This window comes from Cyprinus carpio, chromosome A12 (genome assembly GCF_018340385.1).
Source record: "Cyprinus carpio isolate SPL01 chromosome A12, ASM1834038v1, whole genome shotgun sequence".
Lineage (NCBI taxonomy): Eukaryota > Metazoa > Chordata > Actinopteri > Cypriniformes > Cyprinidae > Cyprinus > Cyprinus carpio.
Window position 1 is genome coordinate 4,109,962 of NC_056583.1, and position 26,139 is coordinate 4,136,100.

The following is a 26,139-nucleotide window of genomic DNA, read 5'->3' on the forward strand; positions in this document are numbered from 1 at the left end:
ATTTTAAGTAAAACAACACCAACTCGTCAGGACAGTCATAAAGCATGGAAATGAGGTGTCACTGGGACAAAGAAACACTTTCCGGCTGAAACTATACGCCTTGTTACTGGTCAATCTAACCAAAAGGAGTGTTACAGGGAAAACAGATAAAACCTCTCCCACACCCAAAAAGTGGGCTTCTCTTCACTTGCGGTTTCCCGGAGACACCCATCACCTGGGAAACCCCGTGACTCCCCTTCCGGGAGGAGTCCTGTTCTTCTGCAGTTTTTTCAGGCAACCTGTTAAATCACTTCGGAGCAGTCCACCCCAAGGATGAAATGACGAAGCTGTTACTCCTAACAGATTTCAACAGGAATCTACGCATTATACATGCACCAGGACACTTTACTCAGCACCTACAGAACCAATGCAAGTAACCGCTTGTTAACTATTTGGATGCGCTTATAGGCTTAGACCCCTTTTAATTAAGGTGATGTGATTCTTTGATGGTTCTTAACAGGTTTTGATTAGTTGATGAGTAAATTCCACTATTACTTTCTACTCTCTTGCGAACGAGCACTACCTCTCTCTACAGTGCTCTCTCTCTCGCTCTCTCTCTACAGTGTGCGGCATCTCACTCTCTCTCTCTATCCATGCCTTCCTTGTGTTGGCATCTATGTTTAATGTGTGTATGTTTGTGTCTAGTCAGATGTTGCATGTTCCCCTGCAGTGTAGTTTAATAAACATCCACATGTATTCACACTTGGTTGTCTGTGTTTGCTGCATGCTCATCGGACGAGGTCACTTTAACATTCCGGTTTTGTTACATGCTCTGGGAGCAATGTATTAGTAGTAAACTTATTTTCATGGCCAGAGAAATAATTTTACTTAGAGTCAATAAACAATTAACACTGTCCATCCCACGGATGAACAAATCAATTTATTGTACTATTAATGCTATAATGCTACAAGTAATTCCTGAAGATTAATGTAATTAATAATAAGCTATTATGATTAATTATGTTCATCTCACTTTGAGCTAAAATTTGTTACAAGCCTCATGCCATGGGCATATTTCTGGAGAAACCTGAAAATGTGTTAGATTTTATTTATTCAAATGATCATTTCTGAAGTCACAGTTTAGCAAAAATAAAATTTAAAAAAGGAAAGAAAAAGAGTAGTCTGTACAACCACTGGTCTTAAAAGTCTTACATTTGAATAAACAAAAGTGACAATGTTTCATTTAGTTCCAATTTGGATCTCAATCAGGGAACAATTGATAAAATCCAGCACTAAAAGCACTGTAAAAAAAAAAAAAAAATGAACGTAGAGAGTACATTCATAAATGTATGGTTTTATAATAGAAAAATGAATGAAGGAAAAGATGATAAGAGAAAGCAAACAAGCCCAGACCTGAAATGAAAGGTGCAGAGAAAATGGTTTATCCTTTTATTTTCTCTCCTTCCCACGTATTATTACACATTAGAATAGGTTGAGGGTAAAGCAATTCTATAAAGGGGCAGTGATGTCCTGTAACCAAACACATGCCACCATGGCATTTGATCTAATAACATACTAACTAGAACTAAACCTGTTTTGGGCCCATTAATGTATAGAAAAAAGCAAATGACACATTTATATGCAACTGAATGTAAGATTTATTAACAGTGTTTGCCTAAGGCTCTTTCTCATGATTAAGGGCTTTAGAGTCATGCGCTGCTTTGGCCTTCACAGGCAGATGGCGTCACAGAAGGGAGATTTTTATGAGGTTGCTACAGTAGGTAGCAATTATTTGTAGTGTATTAAACAGTGAAAACATGTACTTGTGCTAGAACAGAAAACTCTTGCTGATTGCTCTGACAGACAAAAGAAAGATGAACTGAAAGTTAAAGAAACTTAGCTCAGGATGCTTTTTGAATTAAAATTAGTTTGTCTAGGTAGTTTGTTATGCATGATAACATGTTTTTTTAAAATTCTGTTCACATTAGTTAAAGGGGTCCTATTATGCTCTTTTAAAATGTCTTGGGCTGGAGGTGTACTAGAACAGGCTCTCATACTAGTTTGTTCGAAAAAAATATAATTTTTTACATATTTTACATTATTACAACACCTCTCTCCCCAGTCTGGTATGAACGGCTCGAATAGTTCCTGTATCAAATGAAGGCCCTCCTTCTGAAAAAAAAGAGCAATTGAATTTAAAGGTTTGGACATTTGGACATACTATACCTGATATAAATACAAATTAATTTATATTGAATCAAATAGAGATCAGAATTGAATAAAGAGCCTGTAAATCAGCCCTAAAAAAAGAAAACAAACAAGAGAAAGTAGTAGGAAGAAAAGAAGAATAATGTTGTGATTGTGTATTTTTTAAAAATTTTTATAGTTTTGGGGCAAAATTTTAATAGACTTAAGTCCCGTTCATAGCAAAAACGATAATCATAAAGATGATTAAAACAATTACTAGCATCCACACCAACAGAAGAAAACTTTCTGCTATTTAAGTTGTCTGCTTTATTTGAGTTCTTTAAAGTCTGTACACTTCTGATTGACTGTCATTGTTTTTCATTTTTTAGCATTCATCAACTTAAAAAAAGAACGTTCTGAAAATGATTGCAAAAATATCGTTCCTATGTGTCTTTACATTTTCATTTATTCATTTAGCAGACACTTTTATCCAAAGCAACTTACAAATGAGCCTAATGCAGTACACGTAGCAAGGTTTTTTATATTAAATAAAAAGAAAACAAGAAGATAAAATAGAAAAAAGAATAGATAATACTAGTGTTAGAGGCTTTTTAAAGGATGGTCGAGTAGAGGGTCGAGTGTTTTTAAAAGAAATTAGAATAGCGAGTGTTAGAATTAAAGGGGTTGAATGAAGATGGAAGAGATGTGTTTTCAGCTGTTTCTTGAAGATGGATAAGGACTCAGCTGCTCATATTGAGCTGGGCAGGTCATTCCACCAGGAGGGAACAGTTAATGTAAAAGTCTGTGAAAGTGATTTTGTGCCTCTTTGGGATGGGACTATAATGTGATGTTCACTTGCAGAACGCAAGCTTCTAGAAGGGACATAAGTCTGAAGTAGTGAGTTTAGGTAAAGGGGTGCAGAGCCAGTGGTGATTTTGTAGGAAAAACATCAATGCCTTGAATTTTGTGCAAGGAGCTATTAGTAGCCAAACTGATGAACAGAGGGGTGACATGTGCTCTTTTTGGATCGTTAAAGACTAATCTTGCAGCCACATTGTGAAATAGTTGTAGAGATTTGAAAGAATTGGCTGAAAGTCCTGCTAAGAGAGCATTGCAATAGTCCAGTCTGGACAAAACAAGAACTTGAACAAGGAGTTGTGTGCCACGTTCTGAAAGAAAGAGCCTGATCTTCCTAATGTTGTACAAAACAAATCTGCAGGACTGGGCAGTTTTAGCAATGTGGTCTGAGAAATTCAGCTGATCATTAATCATAACGCCAAGGTTTCTGGCTGTTATTGAAGGAGTTATGGTTGATACGCCTAGCTGGATGGCGAAATTGTGATGCAACGATGGGTTTGCTGGAACCACAAGCAGTTCTGTCTTGGGGAGGTTGAGTTGAAGGTGATGGTCCTTCATCCAGCAAGAAATGTCTGTTAGACATGCTGAGATGTGAACAGGTATCGTCGGATCATCAGGATGAAATGAGAGGTAGAGTTGAGTGTCATCATGATTTTATAAATTTTCTTCTTAATGTGTAAAGCGTGTAATGTGAGAGAAGCTTCCCTTATGAAAAAGAAGTTTATTCAAGTGTGCTATTAGTATACTTCTTTTAAACTAAAAACAGGGAAGTATGCTTTTAGTTAACTTTTTATGTACTTCTCAGAAATGGGCTTTATGTACTCCTCAGAAATATACTTAATATGACATTTAAGTATACTTGACTTATACTTACAAAAAGTCTAAATATATTTGAGCTATACTTGTGCTCCTAGAATCCATGTTTTCATTATTATACGGGAGAGGGTGCTAGTACACATCTTCTGCACATCTGTCAGAGCCATAGCCTTGTGGGCAGCACATCGACGTGGAGCACAACTGCACTTCAGACAAAATGGGTTCGAATCACAGCTAAAGGTACTTTCCAGCTCCTGTTTAATTCTCACCTGTCCAATTGTTTCCTGTCTCTACTCCTACTATCCTGGACATTAAAGGTGAAAAACCCCATTGCAATAAAAAAAGCAACAGCAACCTCTGAGCAGTAGAATGTTTTTTATAATGGAGTCTTGCAAGAGATTACAGCAAGACAATAAAGAGACCTCCCATGTTTCTCACACGTTTCTCTCCCATTGTCATTTTGGATTCCTTTCTTTCAGAACTTCCTCATGTCTCAGTTCTGTCTACTTTTATTTCTCCTTAGGATTTTTAGGAGAAACATCTGAGACACTGTTGAGACTAAAATCATGAGAAATACATGAGAATCACAACTAAGTCTCCTGAGGTTAGAAAGAGTAACCACTGAACAATAAAATATTCCTATATTGGAGCCTTGATAGAGATTGCAGCAAGACAATAAAGAGATATTCTATGTTTCTTCCAACACATTCTCTGTTTTGACTCTTATTTTCTCAAATATTTATCATGTGTCATTTGTGTCTACTTCCATTTCTCCTAAGGATTTTTAGGAGAAACATCTGAAATGCTGTTGATACTAAAATGAGAGATATATGAGAATCTCATCTAAGTCTCCTGAGCTTAGAAAAAGCAACCACTGAGCAATATTTTTTTTCCTATGGGATAACCCTATAACTCAATTACCAAATCTACACTAACTAAAGAAAAAGAAAAGAAAATCTTCAGTATCCGAAGATACCCTAATATAAGCTACTTTCACTAACTCAAAACAAAAAGTACAACAGGTGACGCATGCCGCTTACCTAGTGTATTTAACAATCATTCACTGCGAGCTGTTTTGTATATATTTTTCCAGCAGTAACATTGTAAATAAACACTTGTTGTTTGCCTTCAGTGCTTTGGTTTTCATTGCCTGCACTGGTATTGGATCGAAGTCAAACCCCGACAGTTAAATATAATCCTCCTTACCCCTTAAAAACAATGTAACACTAGTGATACCAAACAATACTGTTTTCTCGCAGGTTTCCTGAACACTCCCTGTATATTTGGTTCATCAACTGAAACACTTCTGCATTAACAAAAAGAGATTATGGGTGTCACAGAAGCATAAAAGCACATATTGCACACCTCATACATGATGTTATTTTTACATTTTGCCTGTTCTCAGTCACCAAGAAATAGGATGAACAAACCTTCTGTCCTCCATGATTCCTACTTTTACTGACAACAAAGCACTTGAACATGTCATTCAAAATCTGTATGATTTTAGTTTTTTGGGGTTCAAAAATTTACCTTATTGACTTTAATCTTATGGACAAAAGAAGATACATTTTGCAGAATATCTTCTTTCATGTTCCATAGAACAAAGAAAGTCATGAGGCTGTGTGAATGATGACAGAATGCTAATTTTGGATGGACTATCCCTTTAAAGGAATCGTGCAATGTAACATCAGTGGAACCTCCTTTAACTTTTGCCATCAACCACAGCAATTTGTGGAAAAATGAAACATAAAACATGACCTCAGTTTGTCCCAGTAATGCTGTGAGGAATTAGGGCATGTCATGCTATGCTAATCTGAAAGCAGGCGTGTTTAGTGAACTGTGAGACTGACATTAAGAACAGGCAATACTGTGACAAGCTTCAGCTTCACAATATACTGTAGTGTGATTTACAGGCCCAATGCAAAGCTGTTTGCTTTGTAGGATAATGTTAGGTGGTTTATTTTTAGTAGCACCAGGTGAAGTATCAGTATGTTGGAGTATTGTCAAAGAAACACATATCGATACTCCATCTCTGCATTTGCTGTGAGTTTAATGTGCATTCGGGAATGCTACATTTTAGCCCTGTGACAAGGTAACAACTTTTACTACTGATCCTCACCAAATTAATTAGATTAGATACCCAGACATATAGTTTGAAACTGATCACCCAAACCACTTGCATGGCTCAAGATCACTGTTTCCCCCTCAGATACTCTTTCTTTAACCTGTATAGAATGGAGATGTGATCTTCATGCCATTACGGAGATATGATTGAGCTGATATCAAGTCATTCACACAACACATTTCAGAACTATGAAATAGAAAGAAATTGTTTTTTGGGAAAATAAAGACTACTTTTTGCACTTATATTTATGAAATAGTTTATTTTTATTGTTCAATATTTATATGATATCTCAAATTCACACTGTAATGTGCCTTGATTAATTTATTTTTAAAATAATTTTTAAAGTATTTTCATTATCTTAGATTTTTGCATATTTGCTTTTACATTTCACTCATTGAACAAACATATTACATATAGCCTGAAAGACATCAATAACCCTGATGGAAGATAAATCTACTGGCACAACAATACTTCAGACAAGACTAAAAAGCACAGTCACGCCAGGGCTTCTTCTCCACTCCTCTCTGAAGTCGATTCTTTTCTATAAATAGATTGTTCAATGGATTAGATGTGGTGATTGGATTATTCAGTGGAATTCCCTGCTGACCAGATTATCATTTCAGTACAAATACTTTAAACAGGCTAATACAACCTCTCAGATGGCATATTGAATTTGACAATACAAGCCAGGAACAAAGTCCTTAATCTATTTAGTGTTTTTTAAATGGCATAATTACTACTCTGAGCAGGAGAGTCACAACCTGATAATGAAGCATCTATCAACATTACTGCCATTCAACTGTTCATTAATTTAGACAAAGTTTAAATAGTATCACTAAGCAAAAGTGCAGGTTCCCCCTAGGCAGAGAAATATAATTGGTGTCAAAATATCGGATATTTCCAACATTTTCATAATAGAAGATTTTTTTTTTTTTTTTCACAATCTCTACCCTAAGACCAAAAATTTCCAAAAGTAGCTTAACTGTTCTATCAAACTCAGTATAATGCTATATATATCAACTCAATATTTACTAAAAGGAAAGTAGTTATTTAATGACCAGGTCAAAATTATCCCTTCCCAGTGTTGACTAGCTGCTTGCAACATCTTCATCACTTGAGAGCTGCTGTTGTGTCTCCCAGGTATGTGTCTATGCATACAGGCGCATCTGTCAATGGCATCTCCAGCAGGCAAACATCCTGTCAGAGCGGCACCAGCAATTAGTACAAGAGACATGGCAACCGAGAAGAGAAGAGAAGAGAAGAGAAGAGAAGAGAAGAGAAGAGAAGAGAAGAGAAGAGAAGAGAAGAGAAGAGAAGAGAAGAGACTCCAATTTTGTTTGTTCACTAAATGCAACATGCCTCATTCAGGCTTTAAATTGATAATTTTGGTTGCCATAATATTTAGTTTTATGGGACACATAATATGTGAAGTGAACTATCTTTGTTTCTGAAAGAGCATTCCCCTATAGTTTTAGAGAGTTGTACAAGGACCTCAACACTTGACAAACAAACCCCAAGAATGATGGCAATCAACAAACGTGAAACAAATAACTAACAATAATCACAAATTTTTATTATCCTATAACAGTAACTGCAGAACTGCAGGATAAATAACCTGGGAAAATACTGTATATTATTATTCTTAATATTTTGAAATTAAAATGCAAAATGCTATTTAAATACAATTAATCGTGCAGGCCTAGTCAAAGTCATTAGTCAGATTATCGTAGTTTCAAGGCATTTCTTGGCCAAAATATTCCTAGCGTTTACAAGACCAATCATAATTCAGTATGCAAATGACTGTAAGAAAACCACCAATCATGAGTCAGTATTTTACTTTTTAGCTTAGCCAACACAGGATAGTGGCATATGTCAATGTGTGATTTGCAAAACTTAATCTTAAAATTCACAAAAAAAACAAAGATACTGCAGACTACACACATAATGTACTGTATCTACAAATTAATGTTTAAATTGAGTATGTAAAGTTATTCAATTTATATTAAATGAAAACGTTTCAAACTTAAGCTGAGGGCACATTTACCGTTATTTGGTGAATTTTAATGGGCCAAATACAGTAATTTTATACAAATCCACGCAGTAGTGAATTCAGTGCGACGGTGAAAAATTTCCCTACTCAGATTTGGCATTAGGTTCAAATTTGTCATTTACTTGTGGATTCGCCATGTTGACGAACAGAAAGCTTCTTTGTTCTCAGGGCCATCCTAAGCTGTCCTTTTACTGAGGTTTAGAACAAATCCTAAGCAGAATGTTTGAAGAATATCAACAGTTTTGTTAAAAGCAACCTATTACAGCCATTAACATCTTCATAAACCATTATAGGCCTTAAATCATTTCATTCTAATCAAATGTGGAACAAAACAGCCACATGGTTCATAATGCATTTGTGTTGTGAGCAGTGTTTGCGCTCAGGGGGGACTCTGGAGTCATCTAATTTGTATTCTCCTGTACGTGTTGAAAGGTGGGCCCGTTGTATTACGTTTCCTGAAAGCATTGAGTAATGATGAGTGAAGAAACAGCAGTCGTATCCAGCTCCCTGGGTGACCATTTTCATTTATGCATGAGACACCTTCACTCCTTCTCAACTGATATAATCTGCTCAGAGCAGCGGTGAGGACTTCATGATGTTCCCAACAGGGGGCTTTTGATGGCCAGGTACATTACAGCTCAGCTTAAGATGATCTGTAAAACAGACTTCAGCCCCTAATGTTGTGAACCACTAATGCTGTTAGAATAATTACTGCTACAAAATCATCCAGAACACCCTAGCAACAATATAAACAATACAGGAACATGCTGACAAATTCTAAATGGACAAGCACAACTCCTGAATCAGAACATTTTTAAAGGGGTCCTATTATGCTCTTTTACAAGGTCTTGATTTTGTTTTGGGGGTGTACTAGAACAGGCTCTCATACTAGGTTGTTCAAAAAACATATATTTTCCACGTATTTTACATTATTACAACACCTCTCTCCCCAGTCTGGCATGAACGGCTGAAATAGTTCCTGCATCAAATGAAGGCCCGCCTTCTGGAATACGAAATGCGCTGTGATTGGTAAGCTGCACCAGTCTGTGTTGTGATTGGTTAGCTGAGCCAGCGTGTATTGTGATTGACAGTAGTCAGCGCCTGGTCGGGAAATGTCATGCCCCTTACCATAGCCGCCTGCTGTTAGCTTCAGTGTAAATATTGCTTCAAAATCAAATCAATTTGACCACGATTTAAACCCGGATGATCGTAAACACTCTAAGCTCGTCTGCTGTGTCTCCCACATAGTGATAACACTCGTTGCCTTCTCTAGTGCAGCTCAGCCAGGTCTCTTCCCATTCGTCGATATTTGTGATATCACAAATCCTGGAAATTATGCATTGTAGTCCAAACGAGTGGTTCGTTGTAGTTTTTGAAAAGTGATTTCTGTTAAATAAAATATCTCCTTTTGAACTGGACTTTGAGCTGAGTAACTTTGCAGATCTTTTTTATGCTCAAACAGCAACATTACAGACTAACTAAAGTTGAAAAGGTGAAAAAGCATAATAGCAATTTGAAAAAAAGATGCTAGTCTGGTGATTTTCATCTCTTACAAGACTGCATCATTCTGAATGAAGGTGAAAATAAAACTATCTGTTCCCAACAAGAATGAAAATTATAACAGTAATATAATAATAACAACTGTAATGATAACTATTTTTACATCCACACCAACATACTATAACGTTATGTCTATTCTAAGCTCACTGCTAGTTGTTCTTGCAGTGTGTGCTTTTAAGCTTAACAGATTTTGTTCGGCTTTCAATGTTTTTATTGTTAATAAGGAGGTAAAAAATAATTCTGAAAGTAATTTTTGTGATATCTCTCCTTTGTGTCATTATTGTTAACTACATACATATATATAAAACATTTCATTAAATAAAATAAATATGAAATGCAATCAAATAAAATGTAAAATAATAAAATAAAATAATAATATTTCAGTTAATTTTCAAGGCTCCAGTCAATATTTTATGTTTAGTTTCTCTGGAAGTACTAAAATAAATAAAACTAAAACAAATGAAATAAAAAGTAAAAAAATGATGGAATGATGTGAGGGTTAACAACAAACTAGCTTTAAAATTTGTTCGTTAGGGCTTTTTCAGAGGGCAGAAAATAGAACTGGCACAGGCTTACCAATCAAATTTAGAAGTATTCAATTCTGGTGATGTCTAGAATGTCTGAATGGTAAATGTTATTGTCGCTACATTCAGATTGTACTGTAATGGAGACATAGGCTCATCAGTCAACAAGTCAGCACAAAATCCTACAGGGTATCATCACAGTATACAGCTGGAGCTTTTAAAAACCCACACCTGAATCAAAGAGAGGAACGGCTGGGATGAAAACCGAAAATGCTGGAGGGTTGCCAAATCTCATGTATTCATGCCATGCACTGAAGCCTCGTGAACAGCTCATTCTCTGTTTATTCACTCATAAACAATGCCTTAAACATTCAGAAAGAGGGAGGTATGCCAGCGAGGATTGTGGGACCTGAGAATGAAAAACCAGAAAAATAATTTGAATTATTTATGGAGCATGAGTTATGTTTTATAAGAGGGAGCTGAAATGTTTATGGAATGTTTAAACTCTCATTAACGGATGTATTTTGAGAGAGATGATAATGCCTATCAAATAAAAAAAAAAAAAACATTGCCTTGAGCTATAGTTCGCAGACAGTATAGGTCAGGCCCAGCAACACATTTTCCTTCATTTAACTAAATGCATGACTCAGAGGAATCAGACCCATTGATCTGTTCTTACTCTCCATCAAAAAACAAAAGCACAGCATTTAATAAGCTCTTTCTCTCTGAGGCACAAAATGCATGTCTGTCTGGATTGCAGGCCTCTAATAACACCGTAATCAGCCTCTCTTTAAGAGGTAGCAGGTTCCCAAGCGGCTCTGCCTCTGTTTAAGTCCTGTCTCAACCTGCAACCATGGCAGGTCCACTTGAGCAGGGCAGGATGAGGAATTCTCAGCATTCCAAAGGGTCAGAGGATTGGGAAGAACCAATCAAAGAGCCGAACACAACACCACCAGCTCCTGCACAGGAAGAGAATATAAAGCAGCACTGGGCACTCCATGCTGAATGAGCTGTTTAAAGAGGTTGTTTTGTACTCTGAAAGGCTGCCATCTCCAAAAAGGGATCAAGTCAGAATATGAAAGTTCACTCTGGCAGGCTTAAAATTGGCTTGACATAAAATTTGATGCCTTTTACTTTCTTTAAGTATAATCTTGGGCTTATTGTGCATTATTCATTGGTGCACTTTAATCCAAAGATAAAGTGTTTATCTGTGCTTTAATTTAAGTATAATAAATTTCTCTGACACTCTTTAACCTCTTTCCTCCAGCACCTTTCAGAGATGACTTCTCACCATCCAATCATTCGTAATGGATAAAATCAAGTAAAATACATCAAATTATGAAAGCAAAAAGAGTTGAAACAGCTTTTCCTGTTCATTTTAAGTTCTCGTTTGGTCCAATTTCCTTATAAATTGTCACAATTATGAGATGGTTCTCTATAACTCAAAATAATCAGAGAAGTGGGACCAGTGTTATTTTAGTATCATTGATATACATTGATATGTTTTTCTCATTTTTATTTGTTTTAAAAAAAAAGCATTTTATTTATTTTAAATTTGTTTTAATATTTTTTTCAAGTAACAAATTTTTGGTTTTACAATTTTTAGCTTTGTAATGTTTTTAGTTTCAGTTAGCGCTAAGTTAATAACGATATGTTTTTTCAATATTTAAATTTTTCTATTTTAACTTTATTTTTAGTTTGTTTTAATTATTTTGTTGTGTTTTGTCAGTTTATTCGATTTTAGTTTTTTTATGTTTTTATAGTTTTTATGAATTTCTATTTTTTTTTTTTGTACTTCAAGTAAAACTAACGAAAAATTAGAAATGTTAATGTTTTATTTTTTCCAAGTAATGCTTTTTTTTTTTAAGTTAATGAAACAACATGTTATTCCCTAAAAAGTCCTAAAAGGCACATCCTTCACCTCCCTTGTCTCCACCAAACTTGCACTCCTCCAGTTTACACTAAAAGCACTAAAGCAGCGTTAATGCATGTTGTAAGTGTGTGATTGCCTGTACTTCTGCATTATTTAAATGTTCACACTCCTCATGCTCAACTAAAACCAGATCTAATTGCTCTCTCTGTGGTGAGAAAGTGCAGACATATGGTTTTTGGTTGACAAATGCAGAAAAGCAGTGAAAACATACAGCAGAAATGTATTTCTCTCTTTTCACTGAAAAAGCTTCAGTTTGAGCCAGCATATACTATCTCTCAGGACATACGGAGGGAAGAGAAGGTTTTGGACTGTGTCCTGCTTGTGCAAAAAATGGTCAACAGCAAAGAGAGATTTGATTAGATCTCTTTCATAAGATGCATCAATGCCCTCATGCAACACAATGTCAGTTCAGCTCTAAAGCACCTCTGTAATGCACACGTGAGAAGTCAACCATAAACAAAATCTATCTATGTCTATAATTATTTAACTAAAGTAAATATTGTTGTTTATTATTTTTTACAATATATAAAATCTGTAAAGCATCTTACAATGTGTTTTTAAGTGGCAGATTATTAAAGTGGACACAGCTGGCTACTCTTTAACCGTGCATCTGCTCGTCTAGCCATCCTAGACACAGATCCTAAATGCCATTTCTGCACCAATGTCACCTTCTGTCTATAAGCGATGGACATGCTCACCATGACCATGTTGCCCCTCTCATGTTTCAGTGCCTGGACAATATCACGCTCCCCAGAGGGCACAGCATCCATCCAGTCCTTCAACAATAGGACTGCATTAATTGGCCAAATTTATAACATCTTGATGAAGCAGAGAGGTGAAGTGATTTAGGTGATTACTTTCATCGGCAAAAATGTGCACCAAAGAGATTCCTCGGTTCACTGAAGTGCCTTCAGGGTCTGTAGATGAGACTAGACGATAGGCTTTTAATTAGCAGGAAATCACAAATAAGGAAAGAGCAATTTGGAGGACCTCCCTTCCACCCCACAACAGAGGCATAGCTGACAGCTTAAAAAAAAAAAATACATCACTGACAATTCTATGGAGCATATTCAGTCCATTTTCTCACTAAAGGTAGGTGCTGACCCACATTTATGCTGCTAAATTTGGTTCTACACACTTTTATATATGTGCGCCATTGCTGAGAGTTTTCCTTTTGAAAGCAGCCACTGAGAGGTTAAGAGGTTTATCAGGAGCATACACAGTCTGCAGGCAGCAGCTGGTTATTCTGGAACAGGATATGAGGGCATGACAAAGCTCTGTTGTACAAAACCTGTAGATATCTTTGAAGACATCTACTTTAAAGCAAGAAAACAGAAATGTACACTACTAACAACAGACTATATTTTATACCAACTATAAAAGCCTAAAGAAAGGATTATGTTTATATCCGATTGTTTCCTGTCTTTGAAATGAAAGCACTGCCCACATTCAGCAATAAATCCATGTCCGGAGGTGTAGGCCTACTTTTCTTTGTCATAGCCAGCGGCAAACGTAAATTAGTCTAATACAGGTTCGTCTGGACTTATCTCTCATTTCTCATAACAAAGAGAAAGATAATGCAGTGATCTCAAAGCAGCAGTATTCTACTGTCCTCCCTTCTTCAGCTAGATGCTTTGAACACAATCCTATTGTTTTGACTGTTCCTGGCATCTGTTGGCGTGTTAACACCCGTCCTATTTCACCGGATTTGTATTGAAATGACCTCAGAGGGTAACTAGAAGTCTGTAGAAATTGTAAACCGATATAGATCATAAAAAAAGCCTTGCACACCCTTTACTGTATTATAAAACGGCGCCAATTTTAGTCATATTAAAGTATGGAACAACTTAAAAGCAAATATATCAGAAATGTGGTGTTACAGTGATGACATCAGATGTCAGTATTGTGACATATACTGTAGCATATAGAGCTGAATGTATATTATATATGAAAAACATGACATTATGGGCAATGTTTTACTGGTTGGATGCTGGTCTATGGACTACCAGCTTGCGCCAGCTAATGACAAACCAGCAATCGTGCAGCTACCAATAGTTTCCAGTATTATTAATGATAATATTTAGTAATATAATACTCTAGACTTTTTGTTTTTGTCTAGATATTATATTAGTTTTACTATTATTGTGTAGCGACTAGGCTAAAAACGCTTTTCAAACCAGCTGAATCATTCAACAGAATCGACTCAAATAAATGATTCGCGAATCGGACATCACTACAGCGCTGCAGGTGCGAAAGAGAAGTTTAGTCTATGCAGATAACTATAAGTAGATATTAATTCATGTGAATAAATCCATCCAAGGAGCAAAAATATTTAAATATTTGTGCTGTGTCATTATATTTCTTCTTGTAGTCTGTGTTGGACCAGGGCAAAAAGACAGAAAAAAAGCAAAACAAACAACTTTCGACTTATGTAAAATCGGGGCAACTGAGATAGGTACTTACAAGTTCTTCTTTGTCTTTTCGGTCTGTTTGTGCAATGCAACAGAAAATCCAAATAAACTGCCCTTGGTTTTTCCTTCTTTGATGACCGGGAACTGCACGTCAATGTTAAACCCAGTGCTCGTTTGAATCGCGCAGATTACAAATACGCACAACTGCAGACACTTTCCAGCCATATTTAATATTCCCCTTCTCTCTATCACTTGCACAACCAAAGCCAATGAGACTGGACTGGTCAATCACACGCCATAGGAAAACCTCTTCTTTCACTCTCTGGCTCTGAGCTGTAAGGTGTTTTTCGCTGTTCTCTGTTCCCCGCCTCCACACACCCTCAGCGAATTCCAACCTGCCCCATGTCCGCCACACTTCACCAGCCCCGCTTCCCCAAACAGAGGACTGGATATATCCCACAAGTCTGATAAGAGAGAGAGACAGAGAGAGAGAGAGAGAGAGAGAGAGAGAGATACCTTAAAATGCGCTCTCTCTCTCTCTCTCTCTCACACACACACACACACACACACACACACACACACACGCACACAGGTACACAGTTACACACAAACCTTCACTTGTTGTTATGCTACACATAAGTTTTCATTTCATGTCAAGGTTTTATTATTCAAATGTTAACACAATGGTGCGAATGAATCGTGAGGTTTTTTTTTTACATTACAGTAATAAGTTATTATTTTCTACACTGATATAATCAGAATTGTGTTAAAATGTGCTGAATTGTCAATAAAATACCACAATGGAATGGTCCTAATTAGGTTTTATTTTCAAGCAAAACTGTATTTTCAAATAAACAAATGATTCAAATGATTCACAAATCAGACATCACTACAATGCTGTAGGTGTGTAAGAGAGGTAATAATAAAAATTTAGGATTTTTTTTTTTTTTTTTTTTGACCCATTTACTTAATGGCACAAGTTATGAAAAATGTATCCATTCCCCTCTAATCTTCCATTACACATGAGTCCTGATAAGAGCAATACTCAAAACAGATCACCAACAAACGACTGACTCCAGGTCAACACAGCATGAATAGACTGAATGTAGACCAGGGAAGGACGCACACTGAAATGAATCAGCGGCTTTGCATGAGCTCTTTCTAACATTCAAATAACATTACCAGAGATTTATCTTAGTTTTATGATTCATTTTGCCTGTTTGTGCATTTGGGTCAAGGCTTGATTCCACTTGTTTCATGGAGCCTTAATGCCACCACCCTCCCACTCTTGCCTTGTCATGCCTTGGAGTTTTTCCTCCCTTTTTCCATGAGAGGTGGGGGATGGAGGTGTGGATGGTCTTGGATGGTGGTGGTAGGGGGAAGGGGGTGGGTGAATGCACCCACTGAACTAAAATAAGAATTTTGTAGATAGCAGATCACAGGAAAATGATAGACTGCCCCAGCTTCTGTAAGAGGGAGGAAGACTCCAGCTCATGGGAAAACACAGAAGCAGATATGAGTCTCCAAGCAGATCCAAATCTATTTAAAAAAAAAAGGCTTGGAAATGTGTGTGTGTGTGTGTGTGTGTGTGTGTGTGTTTCTAAATTAAAAATGTATATTATTCCCTATAGATGTGCTTTTTGGACCTTTCCGGATTTTCCTCAAGCCTTAAACTGTATGCCCATGAAAATCATTAGACTGTTTTAGAATTATCCATTTAGGGGAATACAATGAAAACACTCAAATATTTTGGCCAAAATGGAAATGGCAAAGTACAGTTGGTGCCTTAGAAATGGCAAAGGCAGATGCTCTTCAGCTCCAGAAAATATGTTTGGGGAAAAGATTTCCATATCCAACAGGTTTCGAAAATAGATTTAAATATAATTCAAATATTTTAAATATTATTAAATATTAATAAATTAGTGGTGCTTTTTAAGACAAACATTATTGCTCATGCGTTTGTTCTACAGACATAAATGATACCCAGATTTTCACAACTTGTGAGAGATATGCTATACTTTTCAAAGCAGTTTGACTTACAATTTCTGATTGGCAAATGATAAAATAAGCAACAGAAACCAAACTGATCTCACAGGAAAACATATCTATTTTATGAGGTGCTGATTTCATATCGTACAATGTGAATTGCATGTAAACTAAAAGCATATATTAATGTCTTATTCTGGTTGACCATATGTTAGATCATTTAATACTTAAACTTAACTACTACCTTACTAACTATTAATCAATAGTTTATTGAGGCAAAAATCAGTTAATAGTTAATTAATAGCGAGAACTGGTCACCAAACTAAAGTAAGACCAAACAAACAAATGAGTTTGTAGTACTCATCAAATTAGACACCAATTTGCCACAATATAAAATATTTATATATAGCTGTGAAATTGTGTTGTAAATATCCAACAGACTGAACATGAGCTATATCTAGAGATGGGAATATCCTAGAGAGTTGGCAGACACCCCCTATCAAAACCTTCGAAACCACCCAGAACACCCTAGCAATGGCTTGGCAGCCGCCTTATCATTGTGGTCCAATGATTACATTTTCCTTAGACAAACACATCTAAATCTTGTTTTAATGACTGTTTTCCTCCAGGTGGGATTTCCCCCCATACTGGATCCTCTGGCTTTGCATTTCCAGTGTCTTTGTCAGTAAGGGCTTGTAAAATGCTTTCTACACCCCTCCAGCTCCTCAGCACACCTGAAGCAACCACACATATATATCTCTGTCTATTCAGCCTGACAGATGATACTGTGAGCTCTGTAAATGTAGTTGGGATCTGTTATCTCTATGGACCCATTTTACTCTTGTTCATGACAAGCACATTTTAACATATGCATGAAGTGAATGCTGAGCTGGATCCGTGAGTATGAATATTACACAGCAAATGAGACAATGCGACACAAATGACTTCTGAATTAATTGTGGGGAGAGATAAAAAGTGGGATATTAAAATAATGTTTTATTAATGGATTTATTGTCAGTTTCTATAGATCTGACTCCTGCATTTATTCAGTGTACATTAACAGTACTTTGACAATAGACATGTCAGTTGTGTTTGTTTCCCAGGCCGAGACCCTGAGTAAACCAACACCATGGGAAACAAAGCCCCCAGTGCCCTGAGGTTCACCACAGAAAAACCTTAGTCCAACCACAGTACATACTCACATGTAATGAATAATATACCCTAAAGCCTTTTTTCTTATTTAAGGTCTCTTTTAATGCAAAAAACTTGTTCCATGCAAATGCAATAGACTAGTTCTTTTTGCCAACAAATTAACAAACCAATTTTACCCCAAAATAAAAATATTTTAATTATATACCCAAAAAATGTACACAAAAGTAAATTTTTGGAAGAATTTGTGCATTTAAAAGTGACAAAACAACACCATAAAGTCCTGTTCACTCCAAGACAAATGTTCAGTTGCAAATTTAGAGTGACAATATTTTTTTTAATTTTTTTTTACAAATGAATCTTTGTTTATGCGTCTGCTCAGAATTTATTTTCCATCAAACTACAAACAAATCTGGTCAACCATTAGGATTTGCTCTGTTAGTCACATGCCCAGAGCAGACTGTTTCTGGTGTCCCCAAGATATTTTGGCTTTTCTATAAGTGCCACCTACTGTCAGAGAGTAAAATTGCATTTTTATTCAGACGCCTGCCGTTTTGTGCTCTAAATAAAAATCAAACCAAATTTTCTGAACATTCATGTTGGTGTGTACAGACCGGGGACTTCTGAAATTATCTGATACCTGTGTTTGAGGAAGACACTCCCGCTACCTTCTGGACTGGAGTGTAAAAAGCTGGATGGAGCTTAGGAGAGCAATGGCTTCCAACACAATTGTTTTTCTGCTAAACAGGTCTGAGAACTTGTAAAATTATGGACTTTTATGCTGACACTCTTGGTGCTTTAATAAGCTTTAAAGTGAGTCTTTATGTACTACCTGTTGTGAAGCATCAGCAGAATGTGGACCCATTTGCAGCTTTATTGAGAGTAAACAGACAAGACAGGGTCAATCACCAGTAGATACAATAGCAGAGGCTAGGCTGGGACAAAACGAGGGACAGGCAGGAGGTCGGGGCAGGCGGCAAGCAGTCACAGTCCGAGGAACAAACCAAGTAAGGGCAGGCAGAGAATGATCAGAAAACGATAAACAGTCCAAGGTCAAAACGAGTAGGCAAGATACAGGAAAAACGCTCAGTAGTGACAGCCAGGGCAAATCAAGACTTCACAGAGAGCTAGTGTGATTTTGCAGTTTAAATGTGTGAGTGTAATTAGATGCAGGTGTGTGTGTGCAATCAGTCCCAGGTAAGGGGCACGATGGGAACTAGAGTCCGAATGGATATAGTCAATACTCAGGAGAGAGTTCCCTCTGGTGGTGAGGAGGAGGTGATACGGGAGCCTCCTCTGTAACAGAGCCCTCCCCCTGCGAATGGCTCCTGATGCGAGGACGCAAACAATGCTGGGGTCTACCACAAGGTGGAGGGGCCAGTTTCTCTGGATGCATCCTGTGAAACTCTTCTGTGAGTGTTGGGTCGAGGATATCTCAAGCATTGATCCAGGATCGCTCCTCCGGTCCGTACCCTTCCCAATCGACCAGATACTGAAGGGTGCCTGCCCGACACCTGGAGTCGAGCAGCTTGTGCACTTGATACACCTCCTCACCGTCAACCAGAATAGGTGGTTGGGTTTGAAACCTGGCTCCCTCCTCCGACTCTCCTCCCGGACTACCAGGTGATTTCAGAAGCGATACATGTAAAGTGGGAGATATGGAGCATATTCGGGACTGGGATGTCAATGTCGGTTGGCTTGTTGTTCCTGTCATCTCACGGCATGTTACAAGTGGGTATGAGCTCAGTCCCAGACCTCCTCACTGGATTGTAACCAATCTGTGACTGAGGTTAGGTCAGTGGGTTCGCCAGACCAAGGAAACAATGGTGGTTGGAAGCCCAGTATGCATTTAAAGGGGGTCACACCTGTGGCTGGTTTCACGAGTGAATTCTGTGTATACTCCACCCAAAAGAAGTACCTGCTCCAGTCTGATTGATGTTGTTGGCAATATGATCGGAGGAACCAGATCATTTCCTGATTCAGGTGCTCTGTCTGTCCATTGGATTGAGGGTGGTATCCGGATGTGAGGCTGATGTTTACATTTAGGTGTTTGAAGAAAGCGGACCATACCCTTGAGGTGAACTGGGGACCCCAGTCTGAGACAATGTCCTTAGGTAAACCATAGAAATTAATCACATGATTGCCCAGTAATTCAGCTGTTTCAAATGATGTGGGGAGTTTAGGCAGGGGAATTAGATGGCATGCTTTGGAAAATCAGTCTATAATCGTGAGAATAGTGGTATTACCTTGAGAGTTGGGCAGGTTGGTGATGAAGTTGATGGCGATGTGAGACCATGGCTGTTGTGGCGTGGGCAATGATTGTAACAGGCCTGCTGGTAGTTGTCTGGGTGATTTAGAAGTGTTGCAGGTAATGCAGTTTTGGACGAATCTGGTTGTATCAGATAACAAAGTGAGCCACCAGAACCGGTTCTTGAGCAGATGTGCAGTGGCAGTGATTCCGGGGTGTCCTGAGCTGGGTAGAACATGTACATGTGTCAATAGGCGTTCTTGTAGTAAATCCGGAACATACGTGAGATTGGTGGGATTTTCAGGAGTTGACGGGTTCTGGAGTTGTTTATTTCGGTCATGATGTCCCACTGCATGGGTGCAATGAGAAGTTTCTCAGGAAGCATACTTTCATTGACGTTTGAGCAGAACGTTTCTTTGGTTTGAAGAGAGAGGGCTGTCGGCTTTGATATTCTTGGTGCCTGGTCTGTATGATACAGTAAACTGAAATCTGGTGAAGAATAATGCCCACCTTGCCTGTCTGGGGTTTAATCGTTTGGCCGAGAGCAGATATTCAAGATTCTTGTGATCGGTGAGAACTATAAACGGGTGGGATGCTCCCTCCAGCCAGTGGTGCCATTCCACTAATGCTAATTTCATTGCCAGAAGTTCACAGTTACCCACACTGTAATTCTGTTCCGCGGCGGGAAGATTACGAGAAAAGATGGCGCATGGGTACATCTTTGCTGGCGATTCATGACGTTGGGAAACTATAGTGCCTACTCCGGTGTTTGAGGTGTCAACCTCGACAATGAATGGACGCTCTGAATCCGGATGTCAGAGAATAAAAGTCCTTAGTTCATCGAATGCCTGTTGTGATTCCAAAGACCAGGTTAGTTCGGCTGGGTGACATTTAGTCATGGCAGTCAAAGGAGCGGCGATTGAGCTGAAGTTTCTGATAAATCAGCTGTAGAAATTTGCGAACCCTTGGAAGCGGTGTCATTCTTTGACTGTCTGGGGTAGCGGCCATTCCAGAACTGCCTTGACCTTCCTCTCATCCATCGCTACCCTCTCCTGGCTGATCACATACCCGATAAAAAGTTTGCTTGTTTGATGGAACTCACATTTCACAGCTTTAGCGTAGAGTTGGTACTGAACGAGGCATTTTAGTACAGATCTGACATGACGAATGTGTTCCTCCAGGGAATTTGAATAAACCAGAATGTCATCCATGTACACAATTACTCATCTGTTGAGCATGTCCTGAAAAACGTCATTCATGAAGGATTGGAAGATTGATGGACTGTTTGTCAGGCCAAAGGGCATAACCAAGTATTCATAGTGTCCACTAGTGGTGGAGAACGCCATTTTCCATTCATCCCCCTCTCGGATGCGAATTAAGCTGTAAGCATTGCGTAGATCCAACTTGGTGTAGTACTTGGCCTGGTGGAGCTGTTCTCGCACTGTGGGGACCAGTGGCAAGGGACAACGAAACTTAAAGGTAATATTGTAAAGGCCTTGGTAATCAGTGCATGGTTGCAACCCTCCATCATTTTTCTTTACAAAGAAGAACCCAGCCGAGGCAAGAGAATTTAAGTGTCTATAAATCCTTTGGCAAGCTCCTCTTATAGGCTTTCACAGCTTCGGATTCAGGTTGTGATAATGAAAAGATCATAATGCTTTCAGGATTTCACTCAGCAGCTCCACTCCTGTCTGCACCTAGATGACAAGGCCTGTTGTTGTCATGGAGTCCTTCGTTGCTATGTTTGCAATGCTCTCCAAATGTGTGTCAGGGGAGGACGACACTGAGTTCTTTTAAAGCCCTGCCAAGTTTTGCAGCTCTAATGTGACTTTTACTGCTTCACCGCGCTGTATCAGAGAAACAGTATGGCAATGTCTGGATATATATAGTTTTTGTAGCCTAAATTATTTAAAGTGCCCTTATTATGCCATTTTTATGGTTCTTAATATTGTTTTGGGAGTCGCCTACAACAGGATTACATGCATGCAAGGTCAAAAACACTTTAGTTTTCTCAAAATATGCATTTAATATCACCTAATTTTCCAGCAATTCTCAAACGAATCGTTCGAAGCAGTTCAAAGATTCTCTTTCTAAACCCCTCCTTTCTGTGAGCCTGCTCTGCTCTGATTGGTCAGATGGCCTAGTCTGTTGTGACTGGTCTACAGCATACAGCGGTGTCGGAAACAATCCTGTATTTTGAATGCTCTATAGAAAATATAAACATCTATTATTTATCATACTTACAGGTTGTGATTTAGTGGAGCAGCTGGTTCAAATAAACAGGATACTGATCCATCTTTCAACAGCAAGTGTTTTGTGAGTCCCACGTTGAACTCCCCGAGATAAGAGAAGCAGTTGTCAGTAGAATGACGTGTTTGTGGGTGGGGTCAAGTTTTTTGTGGCCAGTCAACGTAGAACATAAGGCACACATTATGCAAATGTGTTACCCCGTGACGTGTAGCCATCACGGAAGTGGGATTCGAATTACTAATGACTCGTTTCAGCTGTTCAGAGTTGATTCTTTATTTTGGTAGACAATAACTTTATTTATCATGCACTTTCAGCTTTACAACTTTGCAGATCATTTACATTCACATACAGCTACATTACACACTGCATGAAAGGCAATATTGGAAATGGCATAATAGGGGGACTTTAAATTAAGATTGTTGCTGAGAAATGGTGACTGTTAAAGTCTAAAAGTGGTATCAAATCTAATAAGTACAATAAATTATAGACAAGGACTTCTGAGTGAGCACTTTTCATCTTTGAAAAAAATATTCTATCTTCTGACAAAAGGCTTTCACATGTGCATGTAGACAATCTGGAAATACTGTTAAGCACTATTTCCTTTCTGTCTGTTTGTGTAAACAACAACTTTTGCATTGATTAAAAAAAAAAAAAAAACTCTTAAAAAAATTTAAGAGATGAATTCTCATACTTCTGATCAGTGCCGGCCCGAGCCTCTTGGGGGCCCTAAGCAGAATTTAATTTGGGGGCCCCCTCCCACCACACAGAGTCACCTGTGCTTGAAGACTATTGTCACAAATGTCACGCTATAATGTTACATTAGAAATGAATACTGTAAGGTTATGTATTAATACAAAATAAATAATAAAAGAAATTGATACTTAAATAAAATACTTTACTCTTAAACTTCTGAAAACAAACTGTTACAAAACATGAAATAAATAATTTGCAAATGTGCAAATGCAAATGTGCATTGAATGTGCAATCTTTTAAATAAAACCAAAATAGACAAACATTAATATAATCCAAAATAGAATGTCGGCAAATCAGAATTTTCTTGTCTTGAATTTTTCATTTATTCATTCTTATTCATTCATTCATTCATTCATTTATATCACTTGTTTAAGTTATTTAATTGTAAAAAAAAAATCAAAAAAATATTACCTCAGTAAATTGTAGCATAAAATAATATTTACAGTGCAAATATTTCACACAAACATTAAACAAATGTAACAAAAATGACATTTAAATGCAGCATTTGGGGAAATTATATTTTATTTTTTAAATTAAAATAAGTAATCAGTAAGCTAAATAGCTTACAAAGAATGCTTTTTCCTTGATTATTATTATTATTAGTAGTATTTTTTATTTATTTATGTATAACCAAAACATCTCTTTTGAAAATACATTGTTAAAAACATTATTTCAAGCATCAAGTGAAAAAACAACATATAGAGTCAAACTATTTCACATTATTTTATGAACACTTATGTTGTACATTATTTTTTTATTTATTTTTTCTAAAAACTTTTAAGGAGAGTTTTAAAATATCACCACATGAATGACCTATGAATGCAATACAACTTATTATAATTCTTATAATTCTGACTTTCTGACCTCTTCTGATTAACAAAAGCAAAAAAGTCCTTTAACACTATCTTGCTCTATTCTATCTGTTTTCTTTTTATTTATATGATAAAAAAAAAAGATTTTACTTGTACTGTATTAAGCTAACTGAGACTTGTTATAGCACTTGCGTTTTATTGCTCTTTTGTTGATTTTGATTGCTTCCATTGTCCTCATATGTAAGTCGCTTTGGATAAAGCGTCTGCTAAATGTAAATGTAAACTTGTATATTGCAAAGAAATTATATTTCTCAGCTCCCACACTGACAATGTACAATCAGTCTTGGACAAACAGAGAGCTCAGTCCTTCAAGGTCAAGTGCACCTTACAATATCTGCACCACCAAGGTCACCAAACATGACTGCAAAAAATAATGACTGGTTTCCTGAATATTCACTCGATCTGCTATTGGTTGGCCAGTCAGTCAGTCCTTTCCCGAATTCATGCCAGTGATTGAATCAGTGATGAAATCAGTGATCAAATTGTTATTGCCCCACATTTGGATTTTTTTTTTTTTGCAAAATGCGGTGTAGAAAAAAATGTATTTAAAAACAAATACAGTATTTTGAAAATTACAAGTTTATTCTGTTTTATATAAAGTTTATTCAAATTAGAAAGTTTACCTAAAATGTATATTTTAAAATTAGAATTTATTTAAATAGCATGTAACACTATTTGCTCATTTTTTTATTATTATTATTATTTTTTTTTTTTTATGAACTATAAAACCAAAAGCTGAAGATATTTTGTGTTGTACCATTCATCAATGTTTGTATCAGTATTGTTCAATTTAGTGGTATATATGTTGTTATCATATTTATACAGTAGCCTATGTTTTGTTCTAATGTCACAAATCTCAAGTTTACTGGGTTTTACACAATTCTTTGATTCTTCTGTGTGCGTTTCCGTTGCTAGGAATTCTGGGCCCTGTACACTGAATTTGTTATGGACCCCCCTCAAAATCACATTCGCGCCATGGGCCCCTATTACTCTGTTCCTCTTTTACCTCCTGTCTGGCGCCCCTTGATTTAAGTAAAAAGTGAAAGTCAAAGTGACGTGACATACAGCCAAGTATGGTGACCCATACTCAAAATTCGTGCTCTGTTTTTAACCCACCCAAAGTGCACACGTGCACACACACACACACACACGTGGTATTGCCGGCCTGGGACTCGAACACACAACCTTAGGATTAGGAGTCAAACGCTCTAACCACTAGGCCATGACTTCCCCTATTTATTCATAAACCTCTCACAAAATATGGAGCCCGGGAAAGGATTGCAAAAGTCTGCTCACGGATTATGAATTTGTGGTTACAGATTGAAAAACCAAAGTTACGATTTATAAAATCTGAGCGCACGGATTAGAAATTTGTGATTATGGTTTATTAATGCATGCACATGATTTGTTAAACTGAGGGAACCGTTTAAGTATTCGTGAGTACGTTTTAAAAACTGAGGGGACGAACTGCAAAACCATTACAACAGATTATTTTTTTTTTCCTACGGATGACTTCCCGAGCTCCTTAGTTTTTGTGATGGTTTGGAGAACAATTGCTGCCTGATGTGCAAGTGTGAACTTGAATTTCCTTTCATGGCATACTGCACTTGTAATAAGTGCAACTGCACCAAGCACATCACTTAGACAACCATTCAAGTGAGATGAGACCCTTGAGCAATGCCCAGAACCCCCAACTGCTCCCAAGGCGCTGCAGCAATATGGCTGCCCACTGCTCTGGGTGTGTGTTCATGGTGTGTGTGTGTTCACTGCTGTCTGTGTGCACTTGTATGGGTTAAATGCAGAGTATGGATCACCATACTTGGCCACACGTCACTTCACTTCACTCTCACTCACTCACTTTTAACTGTGACCTTTGAAATAACTGAAATCATTTGGCACAGTGATTTGGAACTGAAATGTGGAACTACTGCAGAGCTGTATTTCAAAAAATAATTGCATGCCTTAGAATGGTCATCAACCAATCAGAATCAAACATTTAATACGTATAAATATAAATATAAACATATATATATATATATATATATATATATATATATATATATATATATATATATATATATATATATATATATATATATATATATATAAAATCAAGTTAATCATAGGGATGTAAGATTTCATGTTTTTGGTGGTAACTCTGGCTAACAGCTGAGGCTATATAGCTGTTTCCAACCAGCTCTCAGCTCTGGGTGTGTGCTACATGTGTTTAACATATTAGATATTGGACAATAGGGGCTTGTTATGTGATACATGTTGTGCTTTCACTTGATGCTTGAAATAATGTTTTTAACAATGTATTTTCAAAAGAGATTTTTGGTTATACATAAATAAATAAATGTATTTATTTATGAGTGTTGATTTGATAGGCTTATATCTGAGCCAATGTTAAATTTAAAAATGGTAACCTGGAAATCTAA

The 26,139-nt window shown here is 37.2% G+C and overlaps 1 protein-coding gene across 2 annotated transcripts in view; it reads right to left on the bottom strand.

Moving 5' to 3' along the window:
* LOC109099166 (integrin alpha-3-like) overlaps nucleotides 1-14,891 on the bottom strand; it is a 72,416-nt gene extending 57,525 nt beyond the window's left edge. For both annotated transcript variants that reach the window (XM_042767202.1, XM_042767201.1), the window contains exon 1: nucleotides 14,496-14,891. In XM_042767202.1, coding sequence (XP_042623136.1) covers nucleotides 14,496-14,668 — 173 coding nt within the window. In that variant the 5' untranslated portion in view covers nucleotides 14,669-14,891. The remainder of the gene's footprint in view (nucleotides 1-14,495) is intronic.
* Nucleotides 14,892-26,139: the final 11,248 nt, after the last annotated feature.